This window comes from Nelumbo lutea, chromosome 1, assembly GCF_056320005.1.
Source record: "Nelumbo lutea isolate HS-2025 chromosome 1, American lotus-T2T, whole genome shotgun sequence".
NCBI lineage: Eukaryota > Viridiplantae > Streptophyta > Magnoliopsida > Proteales > Nelumbonaceae > Nelumbo > Nelumbo lutea.
Genome location: NC_142684.1, coordinates 190,523,391 through 190,536,422, shown reverse-complemented (window position 1 = coordinate 190,536,422; position 13,032 = coordinate 190,523,391). Strand labels below are relative to the sequence as shown.

General features: G+C 37.9%; 1 protein-coding gene across 2 annotated transcripts; it reads right to left on the bottom strand.

Moving 5' to 3' along the window:
* Positions 1–254: 254 nt before the first annotated feature.
* Positions 255–11,538, bottom strand: LOC148880004 (uncharacterized). Of its 2 annotated transcripts, XM_088961794.1 has the most exons (7): positions 10,761–11,538; positions 7,891–8,094; positions 6,831–6,932; positions 4,822–4,941; positions 4,626–4,715; positions 2,606–2,777; positions 255–1,496 (listed from the first exon to the last, which is right to left on the bottom strand). In XM_088961794.1, exons 1-7 carry the CDS (start codon positions 10,842–10,844, stop codon positions 535–537), a joined length of 1,734 nt encoding a protein of 577 aa, XP_088817920.1. In that variant the 5' UTR covers positions 10,845–11,538; the 3' UTR covers positions 255–534. The 2 variants fall into 2 exon arrangements, with proteins under 2 accessions (XP_088817920.1, XP_088817921.1); XM_088961795.1 differs by lacking the exon at positions 6,831–6,932 and having other exon boundaries at positions 10,761–11,319.
* Positions 11,539–13,032: the final 1,494 nt, after the last annotated feature.

Genomic DNA, 13,032 nt, shown 5'->3' with positions numbered 1-13,032 from the left:
TGAAATTGAGAAGCCGTAGGTTCAAGGGGATTTTCAAAAATTACAAACTTTTTAGTGTTCAGCCACAGTTCAGATTTCATTAATGACGAACGGATTACATTGCGGTTACTCCCCCCAGCCTCCCACCCCACTAGGCGTATGCTGAATCCAGTTGCCTAATACAGCCCCATGTTGGATTGTTAATACAGGTGAGATTTCTGGGTGTAAGATTCCATGTCGCAACTTATTATATGGGGAAACTTAGAAGGCTGAAATTATGCCAATGATATTGCATAATCTGATAAGATTCAAATGCAGTGTACTTAGAAAAGGAAGTAAGAAGGTGCTGGGTTAAAAAAACACAAAGCACCAGTTTTACAAAGTTTATTTCCCATTAACTACAGTGCCTCTTTTTAAGTTAAAACATTTTTCTGCATTCCTTACCAAGGTTGCTATAAAACATTCATACCTGAACTCGCCAAAAGGAGCTGGAACAAGCAAAACACAAAACATCCAGTTTACAGTGTAAACTTCCTACAGGTACAGGTGTCTGGTTTACCATTTTCTGCATTCTTTATTTCCCTCACCACTAGGTTGCTGTAAAATATTAGCACCTGACCTCGCCAAGTCACCATTTCCGAAGGATGAAAATACTAGAGACTGCTGTTTCGATACAGGCTTCTCTGGCACACCAAACTGAAACACAAAATCAGTTTTGCAGAAGCTTTCTAGGCCAAGATCTGGAAACACAAAGCCCCTATTACTCTGGTTCTGCCTTGCGCTGAACTGCTGCTGGAAGTAACCCTCAATTGCCAGCGTATCCTCCACTGGAATTTCACCTGTAAGAGTCTTGAATGCAAATTCAAGGCATGGATCTGGCCATGAATCGCCAAATGGCAAAACAAGTGGAGACTCTGGCTTCTCCTCAGCCTGTTTACCAGTTTCGAGCTTACCAGTGATATCTTCCAAGAAAACGTCCCCAACAGGCCTTTCACTTTCCTTTGATGACTCTTTACTTGATGGAAGTTGCACACTTTTGGAAGCAAGGAATGCAGACCCTCCTGATTCAGGCTCAGCCTTATGAGCCTCACTAGCAGGGTTCACCGCTGGATTGGCTTCAAGCTCAGCTGAGTTTCTAGCTGCCACACTACAAGCCCGTTTGCTGGTGTCCAAATCTGATGGCAGCTCAGCTTGGAGACCAGCAAGCCGCTTTGAAGCCCTGCGAGGCAGAACCTCTTTTGCAGCTTTATGATTGCCTGAACCAAGATGGCTGTTTCTACCTCTACGCTTTTCCACCCCTTTTTGGCTCTTTCTGCCTCTACGCTTCTTCACCCCTTTCCGGCCATTTCTGCCTCTACGCTTTTCCACCCCTTTCTCTATGGGATGCTTTTCTACAGAACCTCCAGTTGCAGGAGTTGAAATAAATCCATTTTCTGCATGGGCCTCCTTCCCTTGCTTATTCTCCAATCCCTCAGCTTCTGGCTTGGGTAGGCCATTTAGCTCAGCATTTTCCCTACCTGCAGATACAGGAAGTTCAAATCAAGTGGGAGAATGCAGTGTAACTTTATGAGGTCAATGGCTGGATAATTAAATACTTAATAATACCTGAGTCTCATACGGAAAGTAATCACAAAGTTAAAAACTCTAAACTGAAGCTCCCTAGGACTTCATGATCCTCAACTTATTCTATTTTATTTTATTTTTGATTGGAAAAAGTAACTTTTTGACTCCATAGGGCTACACAACGGGAGTAACACATAACCTCCCAACCGTGGGATTCAATCCCAAGCCTCCACTACAACTAGCATGAGACTTACCAACTAGCCAGTTGGCTTGGCACCTTGCATCCCAAGCATCCCAAGCATAGGATGACCCCAAAAAAGAAGCAATTATTACAATTCTGCCCAAAATAATTGCTCCCTGTTTACACCTTGTTCGGCCAAGGTGTCTGGCAAACTATTTGTTGATCTTCTATCCCTGGCCCAAATCTCCCTTGCTAGCCATCTCACCTCCCTATAGCTTGTCTGTGGCTCCAAAACCCCATGCTATTCATCTGCATCCATCCTACAGTATCCTACTACCAATTTGGATTCCCCTTCTATACCTCAATTTGCTTGAATCCCAGTTTCTTTGCTAGCCCCAAGCCTTGTAAGAAAGCTAATATATGCCTTCAAAGAGTCACTCTCACCTATTGGTCCCGAGTACAAGGCCAAGACTCTTCCATCACCATCAATAAATTCCCACCCCCCAAATTCCACAAGGTCTTGGGTTAGCACTTCGATTTCCATATATGTACATCTTAATTCTATGATGTAGAAGTTGTCACTATTACACCCCATCCCCATGATCCTTAGTTTTGGAGAGGGCAAACCTATTTTGTCCCTTCACCAACAAACAAGCCGTCAAAGGTTGAATTAGTGGTAGTCTGGTGTTTGAGTATTGTGTAGCATTTCAACTTCATTAGAGGAGATGCCACAATGTTAACTCTTCCTGAATAACTGTCTTCAAGAAATATTCCCAGAAGAACTCTTAAGATGTAGTATAGGACCTTAAATTAATCCAGAAGCATATTTTGATCACATTTCATAAGGGAGTTTCTAAGTAGAATCTTAGCATTCGTATGTACCTGAAAGTGTCTTACTCTGATCCAAAACACTCTCAGATAAGCATTCTTCTTTAACACACGATTCCACTAGCTGTTGATCTGCAGTTTCGTTCAATCCTGAGCTCTGTCCCAGAAAAAGGCATCTTCTTGTTTTATTGCTTGCTAATTTCTGCTTTTTTGCTGCAGTAGGTAGCTAAGAAAGAGAACATAAAACTATAAATGAAATGAACAAAACATATTTTTTTGCAGAAAGTATAATTAACTATTTAGGCACTAAATTCAGTCTTTCCATATCCCAATTTGCCATTATTTTAATTACCTTTTTGGGTAGAAAAAAGGTACGATTAATATAATAATGGAAATTAGGATATAGAAAAACTGAAATTAGTGACTACATTGCTGAGACATCTACTTGAGAAGGGGTTAACAACAATAATTATTATAGTAGTAGTAGGGAAATTAGTGACTAAATTGCTCTTCAGTAATTTCATGTACATGGAACAAGTAAAAGCCGTTACTCTGATTGGCTTTCCAAGTTTCCATCATTTACTAGAAGGTAAAAAAAATTGAAACCCAAGCAACAACAGCATGAACAAAGGAAAGGAAATGCTAAGTCCAAATGATGAAAAGAAATATGAGTTGTCCAGTAAATTAACATGCAGATCAAAAGAATATTTGATGAGAAGGGGTATGGTCCTGGAAGGCACTGATAGTGTCCTTTGTGATGAGCAGCTGAAATCTTCTATCCATCTGTTCATTAACTGTAAATTTACCAGTAGATTATGGGCCCATTATCAGAATGCAATTCAGTGGCAAGGGTGCCCCCCTAATTCTATTGCTGAGATTTAAGGCAGGTGGCATGATCAAAATATAAGAAAGGAAGGCCAACTTGGGTGGTGATATCTCTGGCCATCTTTTGGGCTATATGGATGGAAGAAATGCTTGGCTTTTTAATAACAAGAATAGCTCATTTGAGTCTGTAATTAATTCTGATTTTGGACCGCTAGCAACATTCCTAGTGGAGGGTTCTATCAATCCTTCTTGTCTATAGACTTTTTTGTTCTTCTTAATACCCTACCAATTAATGTACAAAATCTCATTGTACAAGGGTGTTTATATGATAATTAATATAATGAAAGAAATGCCAGAATTTTCGAAGACAAAAAGCTAGAGGCATTGTGTCTGATAGATTTAATTATGGTCAGAATAGCTAACTGGGATCTGGTGGATGTTAATTTCCAGGGTGTTAGCTTGAATTACTTCCTGAGAGGTTGGAATATTATTGCTGATTTTCAAAGCAGCAAGTAGAAAAAGATGGTTGAGTGGGTAGATCAGGATGCAGAGAATTTAAAACAGCTTTGATGGTTGTAGTTTGGGTAATCTGGGCCAATCAGGTGTGATAGGTGTTGTAAGGATTAAATGGTACTGTTTTGCTCAGCTTTTCAAGCGGTAATGGAATGTATAGCTACAAAGTTAATACACTAGGTTAAAACTTTGGACATCTCCTCCCATAGCTCTTTGGTAATATCTGGAGGAATTGGGGCTTAGTGGAAAATGGATCCTCCAAGACAGTTGAATCTCCGCAAGTTAGTGTGGAAATGTTTTCAGGACCAACAGGTGTGGAAGACTCAATAGATCAGAGCTTCTTTCTGTGCTTCAAGGGGTACCGCTAGCAAGACAGTTGAATCTCCACAAGCTGGTCATTGAAGGGGATTCTAAGTTGGTGATAGGAAGTTTGCAGAACTGGTAGACAGTAATATGGGCATATAGGAAGGAGATAAAGAAATTTAAATGGCTAGGTTGCAATATGACTTCAACGATTCAATAGAAAAGAACATCAGCTAATGGAATGATAGATATGCTATCTAAACAAGGGGTTACTAAAGATCAATTGTTTTGGGCTCAGATGTAATTTGATTTTTGTTGTATGTGAGAGGTTGCACCTCACATCCCTCCTTAGACTGTTGTAACTGTTATGAATTACTTCTTTAGTAAAATTTTCTTTTACCTATAAAAAAAAAACTGTAAGTAAAGATGGTACCAGGTCTCTTGTTTTATTTCCCTTCTCTCTAGCTCTCATTTCCTTGATCCAACCTGAAGTACATTCCTCCTTTGCATCCTTGACTACAGCCTAGCAATTAATTGAGTAATTAGCCACTTCACATCAAAAGAAGTGAGTGAAGAATTTTTACAAATGCAAGACATGAAGAAAAAGCAATAAATAATATTTTACAGACATCACATGCAGACTGCATTTCAGTGCCATCCTTCTCCAGATTGGATGCATAATATCTTAGATAACGATACACATCTCTCTTCGAATAAAGTCTGCAGCCTGTTATTGGAGCAATATAGCACTGCAACAAGCAGAAGAGACATATGAAAGTTAAGCATCAAAAAAGCATTCAATGACGTGCTGGGAGGAAATTTAATAACTTCCTAAAATTTAATGAATCTTTGAGGTATCTGACATATTATCCCACTAATATCAAAACATACATGATACCATTACTAAAGGAAAACATTCTTTTAAGATTTAAATTCAACATGGATATATAATTAAAGCTCCAGCCTTCCTTAATCTTGACAGAAATGCACCCAAAATGATTAGTTCCAGCCTTTCCTAATTAAAGCTCCAAGCCCCTTAAGTATTTCACTTTAGATTAGCATTGCCTATTAGCATGCAACTATATTTGTTCAAACAAGATGCTACCTACAAAACCAGAAATACACCCATGACCAACCAAGCAAACACAGGACAGTCTTTAGTTGTTTGAAGCTTAATAGAAACCAGTTTGTGCAATCAGCTACTTGAATTTCTGAACCACTATATGGTTTTTATCATTAATGGATCCTTGAAAACAACAATAATATACTCCTCAAGAGTATGTCTGGGCCACTGAGCTTAGAATCCTTTTTACAACTGATCCTCTGCCAGTCCAGACAGTGGGAATTCATTTGAGATAATAAAGGCTTTTATTTTGTAGTCCGTATCTCCACTTTGAAGTTAGCACTATTTTGAAACTCAATATTGTGACTTAGATTCTTAATGGTAGCACCAAGCAATAACCTAATCTAGACCCATTCACCCACCTAAAAGTGTTTGAGTGAGTCACCCTTTACTCTTAATGGTAGCATCCTTTTTTCTTACAATTCATAGACCTCTCCAAGAAGTATGCATGTCAAAGTGGTAAGAAATGATACAAGGACCTAACAATTGATAGAAGCTTGGTTTTTAATCGAGTGCAATGGCAGAAGGATTAATGTAGCCTACCAAATTGGGATAGGCTCAATTGAGTTGAGTAGATGACATAGCCAGATTTTTGTTTTCCATATAGTGCCCTGTAATCATGAACTTTTGCTTAGGAATATCCTCTGTTTGGCAACTTGGAATACATAAGCATGCATGGCCACATAGGACATGTATAGACTTCTGACATAGACAAATTGATGAAGCTTTGCTCTTCCCAAAGAATGGCTAGCACCAAAGGCCTATGTGTGCTTAACAGATTCAAGAATCTAAGTCAATGGCCTCAATATTGAACAGTTCATTTGTGTGGGTCCTAGACCAGTCAATGACCTTGATGATTGTCTTGCAAGGGAAGTAGATAGGGCCACTCTCGAATGGGAATCACCATACCCCGAGTTCAGTTGAGAGGTTGAGTATATCTGCATATGTATTCATTTTTATTAACATTTCTACTTAGAATCATTCGCATGCTGTTTATTTGTCCCCTTATCTTGAGTCATCCCTAAGGATAATGGTCTTCATTTTTTTTCTTACATCATTAGTAAAGTCCTTTTACTCATGATACTAATAAAAAATCTTTACAAGCAGCCATTAAGAAAAAAAAGGTGATTGGAACCTACATATAATAACTTATAGTAACTCTTTTTAGAGGGAGGGTGGGGTGTGAACACTTAAGAAATACAGAGAATAACACGGATCACTGTGGAATTACAATCCAGTTGAAACATAGTGCAACTAATGAAGTAATGAACTTGCCAACAGAACATGTAACAAACCAAAAAAACATGTGAAACACAGCTATAGAATTCATTCCCAAGCTCAGTTGAATTATGCATTAACAACCATCTTGAAACTAAAGATTTGCGATCAAATAATTGATTCTACCTCAGAGAACCAATATACAAATATAATGACCACTTTCAAATGGGAAAAATAGAAAATAAATGTGTGTAAACCAAAGCTATTAAATGATAAATAAATCACTGAATTCAAAACCTTGTATTTCTGTCCAACTTTTGAACCACCCCTTCGGGTTTTGATCTCCACAACCCAACCAGCAGGTAACCAATCTGGTGAATCCTTTATTGGCATTTCAAGCTAGTGAACAATCCAATATCTAGCAGTTAGATAAGGTTATAGATAAAAGGAAGCAAGGTTTTAAAAGGCTAAAGGCGTAGTTGAGGCATAGTGGCTCAAAAAGATGAGGCGTAAGCCTCAAAAATTAAGAAAAAAATTAATTAAAATTTGTAAATGATAAAAGTAACATGTAATATACCAACTTAGAATGATGGAAGGTACAAATATCCATTAAATAGAATTTTGTAAGCAATAAGTTTTAACTTTTAAGTATTAAATAAAATAAGAATTAATCATCTAACAATTATAAACATTTTAAATTTTATGTTTCAAAATGCAATCCTACAAAATTATTCATAGGAAGAATCATCTATATAATGGGCATTAGATTTATAGTCATCCAACAGTTGTGAAGAAAAGAAACAATGTAGTTGATTTGATCTATGCAAAAAAAAAATCAAGAAAAAGAAAAATAAGCCCATTAGAAAAAAATAAGAAAAACAACAAACTTGGGATGTTTAATTAGAATATTAAGAAAAAAATTCCACTTGATTTATCCAAGAGAAACTAATAACTTGATTGGCCCTTTTTTTGCATTGAACTCTCTTAGGCTATAGTACTAAGAGAAACTAATAAAACTTGATTTGCCCTATTGGTTTTTCATTTTTACTCTTTTTATTTGACCCATAATTATTAAAGTGCTTTTTCTATATATTTTGAGCTATAAAAAATATATAAATGCATGAAATCACTAAATAATGTTGATATTTGAGGCTTACGCCTTTTTACGCTTCACGCCTTGAGGCTTGCGGCTTACGCCTCATTCTGACAAAGGCTTAAGCCTCAAACCAAAGTTGTGAGGCTTAAGCCTTGAGGCAAAATCTGAACACCTCGCCTCAAGGCTAAAGCCTTTTAAAACAATGTAAAAAAGTAAACAAAATATAGAAAAAAAAAAGAAAAATAAGAGGTTCAAACTCACAGGCATATCTTTGTCTCTTGAGCATGTGTTGGGCATATCCTTGTCACTTGAGCATGTGTTGGGCACATCTTTGTCACTTGAGCATGTGTTGGCTTGCCTTTCAATTTGTAGAGGCATGCAGTTGTGCGACTCTCCAGTCTCTATGTACCGAAGGACCCCATCCTTGGAGCGAAACTTACGCCCAGTTTTCAGATGAATATAATACTACAAAAGACAGATAGATGATAGCATTCTTATTATAACTGCACCATATTCTATAATAACATTGCCCACAAAAAAACCCAAATTGGTAATATTTTCCATAGCTAGTTGTTTCTTCTTTCTGTCACAAAGCTCTAACTTCACCAGTTTTGTGTCCTGAAGACAAAATTAAGATGGAAAATACCATGTTTTACAAAATAGTATCTATATAGAAATCTAGCATTGTCATAATCATCAGGTTTCTGAAGGTATCCTAAATCAGAAAATACATATCGTCTGGGTAATATCTTTGTACCAAATTGATAAACCATTAACAGAAAACATTCAAATGATTATCTTTGTGAAAATAGAATTGGTGGCTTAAACCAACAAAGTTTTTGTCAAATATAGTTCACGGATCATCTGTAATTCTGTACTGAGGCATTATTCACAAGGGTAATTGCTTGGTGCAATGGTAAAATCTCAGGGTGAAAAATGTGAGAATCCAGTCCTCCCCTCCCAAGACCCCAGATAACTGGGGCCAATATTGGGTAATGACCCTTTCCTTTTTCTTCTAGGAGATTTTCTATGTCACAGCTCATGAACCAATGAAAATAACAATCATTGGCAATATTAATGTCTTAACAAAGTTCTTAATATCAGATTGAAATTATTTTCTTGTTAAATGAACATAATTTTCTAAAATGCCCTTTTCATCATGAGATTACTCAAGATGGAATTTTTTTGGTAAATCTCTCAATAAGCAGAGGAATTCAAAACCTTTTAGTAGTTTTCCAAAATAAATAAATGCCACAAAATGCACTCACATTTATATGATTCGTATAGATTTCTCAAATATAATATTTCCCCAATATGCATCCTATCATTCATCCAGAAGTGGCAAATTCAAATCCAGTGATTCAATAACTAAACAGTTCACTTATTAGCAGCAAGTGAATACAAATACGTGAACTAACCAAGTTACATTATCCTGAAAAACACAAAGGCACAAGTACAAATAAAGTCAAGAATGCATTTGCAGTTTGGGTGAGGGTGTTGGTTGCAGGTCTTTGTTCAGAAACCAGATCCATCTGATCCAAAAAATGTTGGGATAGGAGGAATCAGCTACAATTGATCTGTCAATAAGTAACAAGCACACCTTACATTGGTGAATAAATATTTAAGGATTAATATTTAATTTCCTATTATGCAAGCAATCTATGTTTGATATCTTGCATGCACTCCGTTATCAATATCTAATGAAGGAAATAATAATAAATAAATAATGCAATAAACCGATTTTTCATTTAACAATTAAAAACTCAAAACATAGTAATGCATTGGAAATTCTAGTTGGGCGTTGCATGGATTCAAATTCTAATTGCACTTTTATCGTTAACAATATCTTTTAATTATTTTGGTAGATAATATCTGTTAATATTTTGATGGGTGCTTGTTCAAATAAATTAACACATACTAATCCATCAGAACTTGTACCAAGAAAACTGGAACATGTAGCAAACCACACATGTCCCATACCCAGACCTTTGGAGTGTAATGTCCAACATAGGTACTTCGGTTAAATTGAAGTATCTGGTTATCATCACTTATAGCCTGTAAAATGACCATAGAAATCCAAATCCTTCCAAACAGATTTTCATGGCAAAATTACGTTATCAGTCCAAAATAATCTTTCCAGACAAAATTAACTAATCTCCAGGGATAAAAAAAAGGTTTTGATACCTCCCACCACCTAAACAAAATAACTAGAAGTAGGTTTATTTTTTTAAGAGGAAAATAATTTATTAATGATCAAAAAGGAGGGGGCAATAGAATTCGGGATACTTATCCTTCGGAAAACCATAACTTCATACATGAATTATCCAAAATGTTCTTGGCATCATAAGATGTGATAAGACTACAATCAATTACCAGAGCAATTTGGACAACCCAAGTATTTGCAAGGAGATCAACCATAACGTCAGGCACGAGTCGTAATTGGTTCGCTCTGATGCAAATGCAATCAAGCAGCAATACAAACATCATTTACCAGGGCAGTTTGGTCAACTTAAGTAATTAACTATAACTTCATAAGATAACTGTCCAATTTCTTTGTCATGGAATCAAGCAACGAGAGTACAATATGTAACGAACGAGACTGCTACCAGTAACTCGGGAGTTGGATTTATTTAGAACACCCCCCCTCCCCCCTCTTCCCCGAAGCAGAACCACTTAAAACTATGTATGGTTTCCCCATGGAAGCCTCGTTTATTCCCTGTAAAGAAACGGTCAGTCTACGTTCTCAAATGACAAATGTTTTATTCCATCACAAACAGTTACCTTCACAGGCAATAAGTAATCGCAGATAGAACCGATGAACCAAATCAGTAATATCAATTGCAAAATCAAATCAAACAACAAAAAATAAAATAAAATTCAATAAAAACATGTAGATCCAATCAAACAGCTCAATCACTTGACCGACACTAACAGTAGTTAAAAATAACTTTCAATATGTACCAATGTATTCAATTCCGTCCACTTGAATAAAAAAAAGCAGAGCCTCATCTCTGTTTAGTGTTGCAAAGATCAAAATAATTGAATAAGATTGAACAAAAAGAGCCAAGATCATACATTTCTGAAGCTCAAACCCTAAATTACAAGAAAATGAGCTGAAAAGGTGCAATCACCTTATCTTTCTGCCCGGTTTTCCGTACTTTAACATCCATAACCCAGCCATCGGGTAGCCAGTCCGGCGATTTCTCGGCAGCCATTTCACTGTTACCTGACGTTTTCCGGCAATAATCACCGGGAACTATGACAGCTTTCTGCAACAATCAAAACTCCTATAAGCTCCCTCTCTCTCAATTTGTCAATCGCTGCCAGCTCCCGTCATTAATGAAGCTCTATGTGGAAAGCAATTCAGCCTCGGCCATTCAAATAGAGGTTCTTCTCCCTGAACCGGACAAGAGGCTTTCGAGAGACTGGACCACGTGTTCTGAAACTCTAAGCGGCGATTGGAGAAGCGCGAAACGTGTCGAAAGAAAATAATGTGCGTTTCCTCTTTTTTCTAAATTTTTCTCTCTTCCTCTCACCGGTAGACGGCAGTCGAGTTTCTCAGGCGGGGAAACAGAGGCGACGGCAAGGCAGTTGGTTGGACGGTGTTTATTAGTGAGGAGAGACTGAGGACTTTAGATGCCTCCGTACTGTGTTGGTGGTAAGAAATCAGAACTTAAAAGTAATAATAATAACAATAAAAAATAATATGCCTTAATTATTTAAAGAAGACTACAAAAAGCGTGGTATTGCGAAATGACATTTATAGCCCTCATACTCCTCCCACTCGTGAGGCACGGATGGAGCCTGCCCCGGAGGACTGAGCAATAAGCATGTGCTCTCTATCCAATCCCTTTTGCCATTATCCTTCTTCGGGTGGTGCCCCCAAATCAGTGGCGAGTAGCGACACTCAAAGCAATTGGGAATGGGAAAGGACAAAACATAACTCTTTATGGGTGCATTTACGAAAAAGCCCATGGGAGTGGCGCTACCGGCTACTCTACTCGTGCTTGCTTACCGTTCTCTTTCTCTACCGCTGCTGAAGGCTCGAGCTCATGTAAGAACCAAACCTTTTTTCTTGTTTTCGGTAAAAAAGCAGAGAGAAGTTCGTTGTTTACGGTTTTACTCGCATTTGATCGCTTCCGTGCATTTATTTTCTTTCTTTCCGTGTCCACTCCAGTCTGGTACTCTGAAGTCCAGAATTCCACTCTCCAAAGCTTTTGATTTTAATCGTGGTTTTCTTTTTTCTAGGAGTTTGCTTTTGCTAAGACGTGGTTTTAGGATTTTAGCGTAGGATGACCTTTAATCTATTGCTATGGCCCCACCACAACTCACAACGTCACTCCATCCGGACCACAACATTAGATCGAGGGCATCGATGATGCGGTTTTAGCGCAACATTAAAATCATGTCGCAGCAAAAGTGGTTAGGAATATTTAAATTGGGGCTTTGCACGTTGCTTACAGTTTAATCCCCCGAGATGCCACCTTGTAGGATGAGGGTGAGCGCACAAGGATCGAAAGGCAGTGGTTGTTACTTGTTGCTGTGATCTGGTGGAACAATCAACGATAAATATTGAGAAATTCCAAATTTATCCAACATTATTTAAAAGTTGACCTTGACCAGAATAGACAGAGGGAGAGTTAAGTCCTTACTCCCTAGTCCTTGCCGTGGTGGGGCAAACATGACTGGTTTTTGTCCTCATGTTTTATCTGCCAAAGGATTCGTACAAAACCCACATGGGACCGACTTCCGAATTCAGAACGTGACTGTGTAGAGGGGTACAATCTGGGTCAGAACAGGTCGGACCGGCTCTAACCCACTCTGAGCTGTAAAAACGGTAATGTTGGGACTTGGGAGTAATTAAGAAAGGATTACGTGGACGTTACATCCACGTGCGTGTGCAAAGTGAGAGGACAGATTTGCCATACGTAGTATAGACAACACCGGTTGATACGTGGCACTGTGGCAGATGCGTTAAAAGAAGAGAAATGGAATCTGCTGTCACAAGGCGCTCCACACATCGACCTCTCTCGCTGATCACTGCAGGGAGTTGAATCTTCTACCAACAAAACATGTTGGTAGATTGTTGGAATGCATACCTTTCCGGTTTTCCTGCATCACTTCCGGTATCAGACCTTCCCCGCATCAAAGATTTAAACAAATATTTATTTTAGAGTGCCGATATTTGGCTTTTAATGGTGCAACTTGGTACGGGTTGGCTTTAACGGTTGGAATGAAAATCGAGTTTGGGTAATGTTTGAAAAATGTAAACCCGACTTAACTTTAGTTGGTGGAGGTTGACGCCTCAACCCAGTCCAGCATATCTGTATCTGTTTCTTTTTTTTTTCTTGTTTGAGGGCATATCTGTTTCATATTTTGATATATACAGGTATGGATGCATGT

Coding starts and splice junctions, on each gene's coding strand:
- LOC148880004 (XM_088961794.1), bottom strand. CDS start 10,844: ATGGCTGCCGAGAAATCGCCGGACTGGCTACCCGATGGCTGGGTTATG. Junction 6,933..7,890: donor CAAGAGACAAAGATATGCCT/GTGAGTTTGAAC, acceptor ATTGTTCACTAG/CTTGAAATGCCAATAAAGGA. Junction 2,778..4,625: donor GAAATAAAACAAGAGACCTG/GTACCATCTTTA, acceptor TCTCTTTCTTAG/CTACCTACTGCAGCAAAAAA.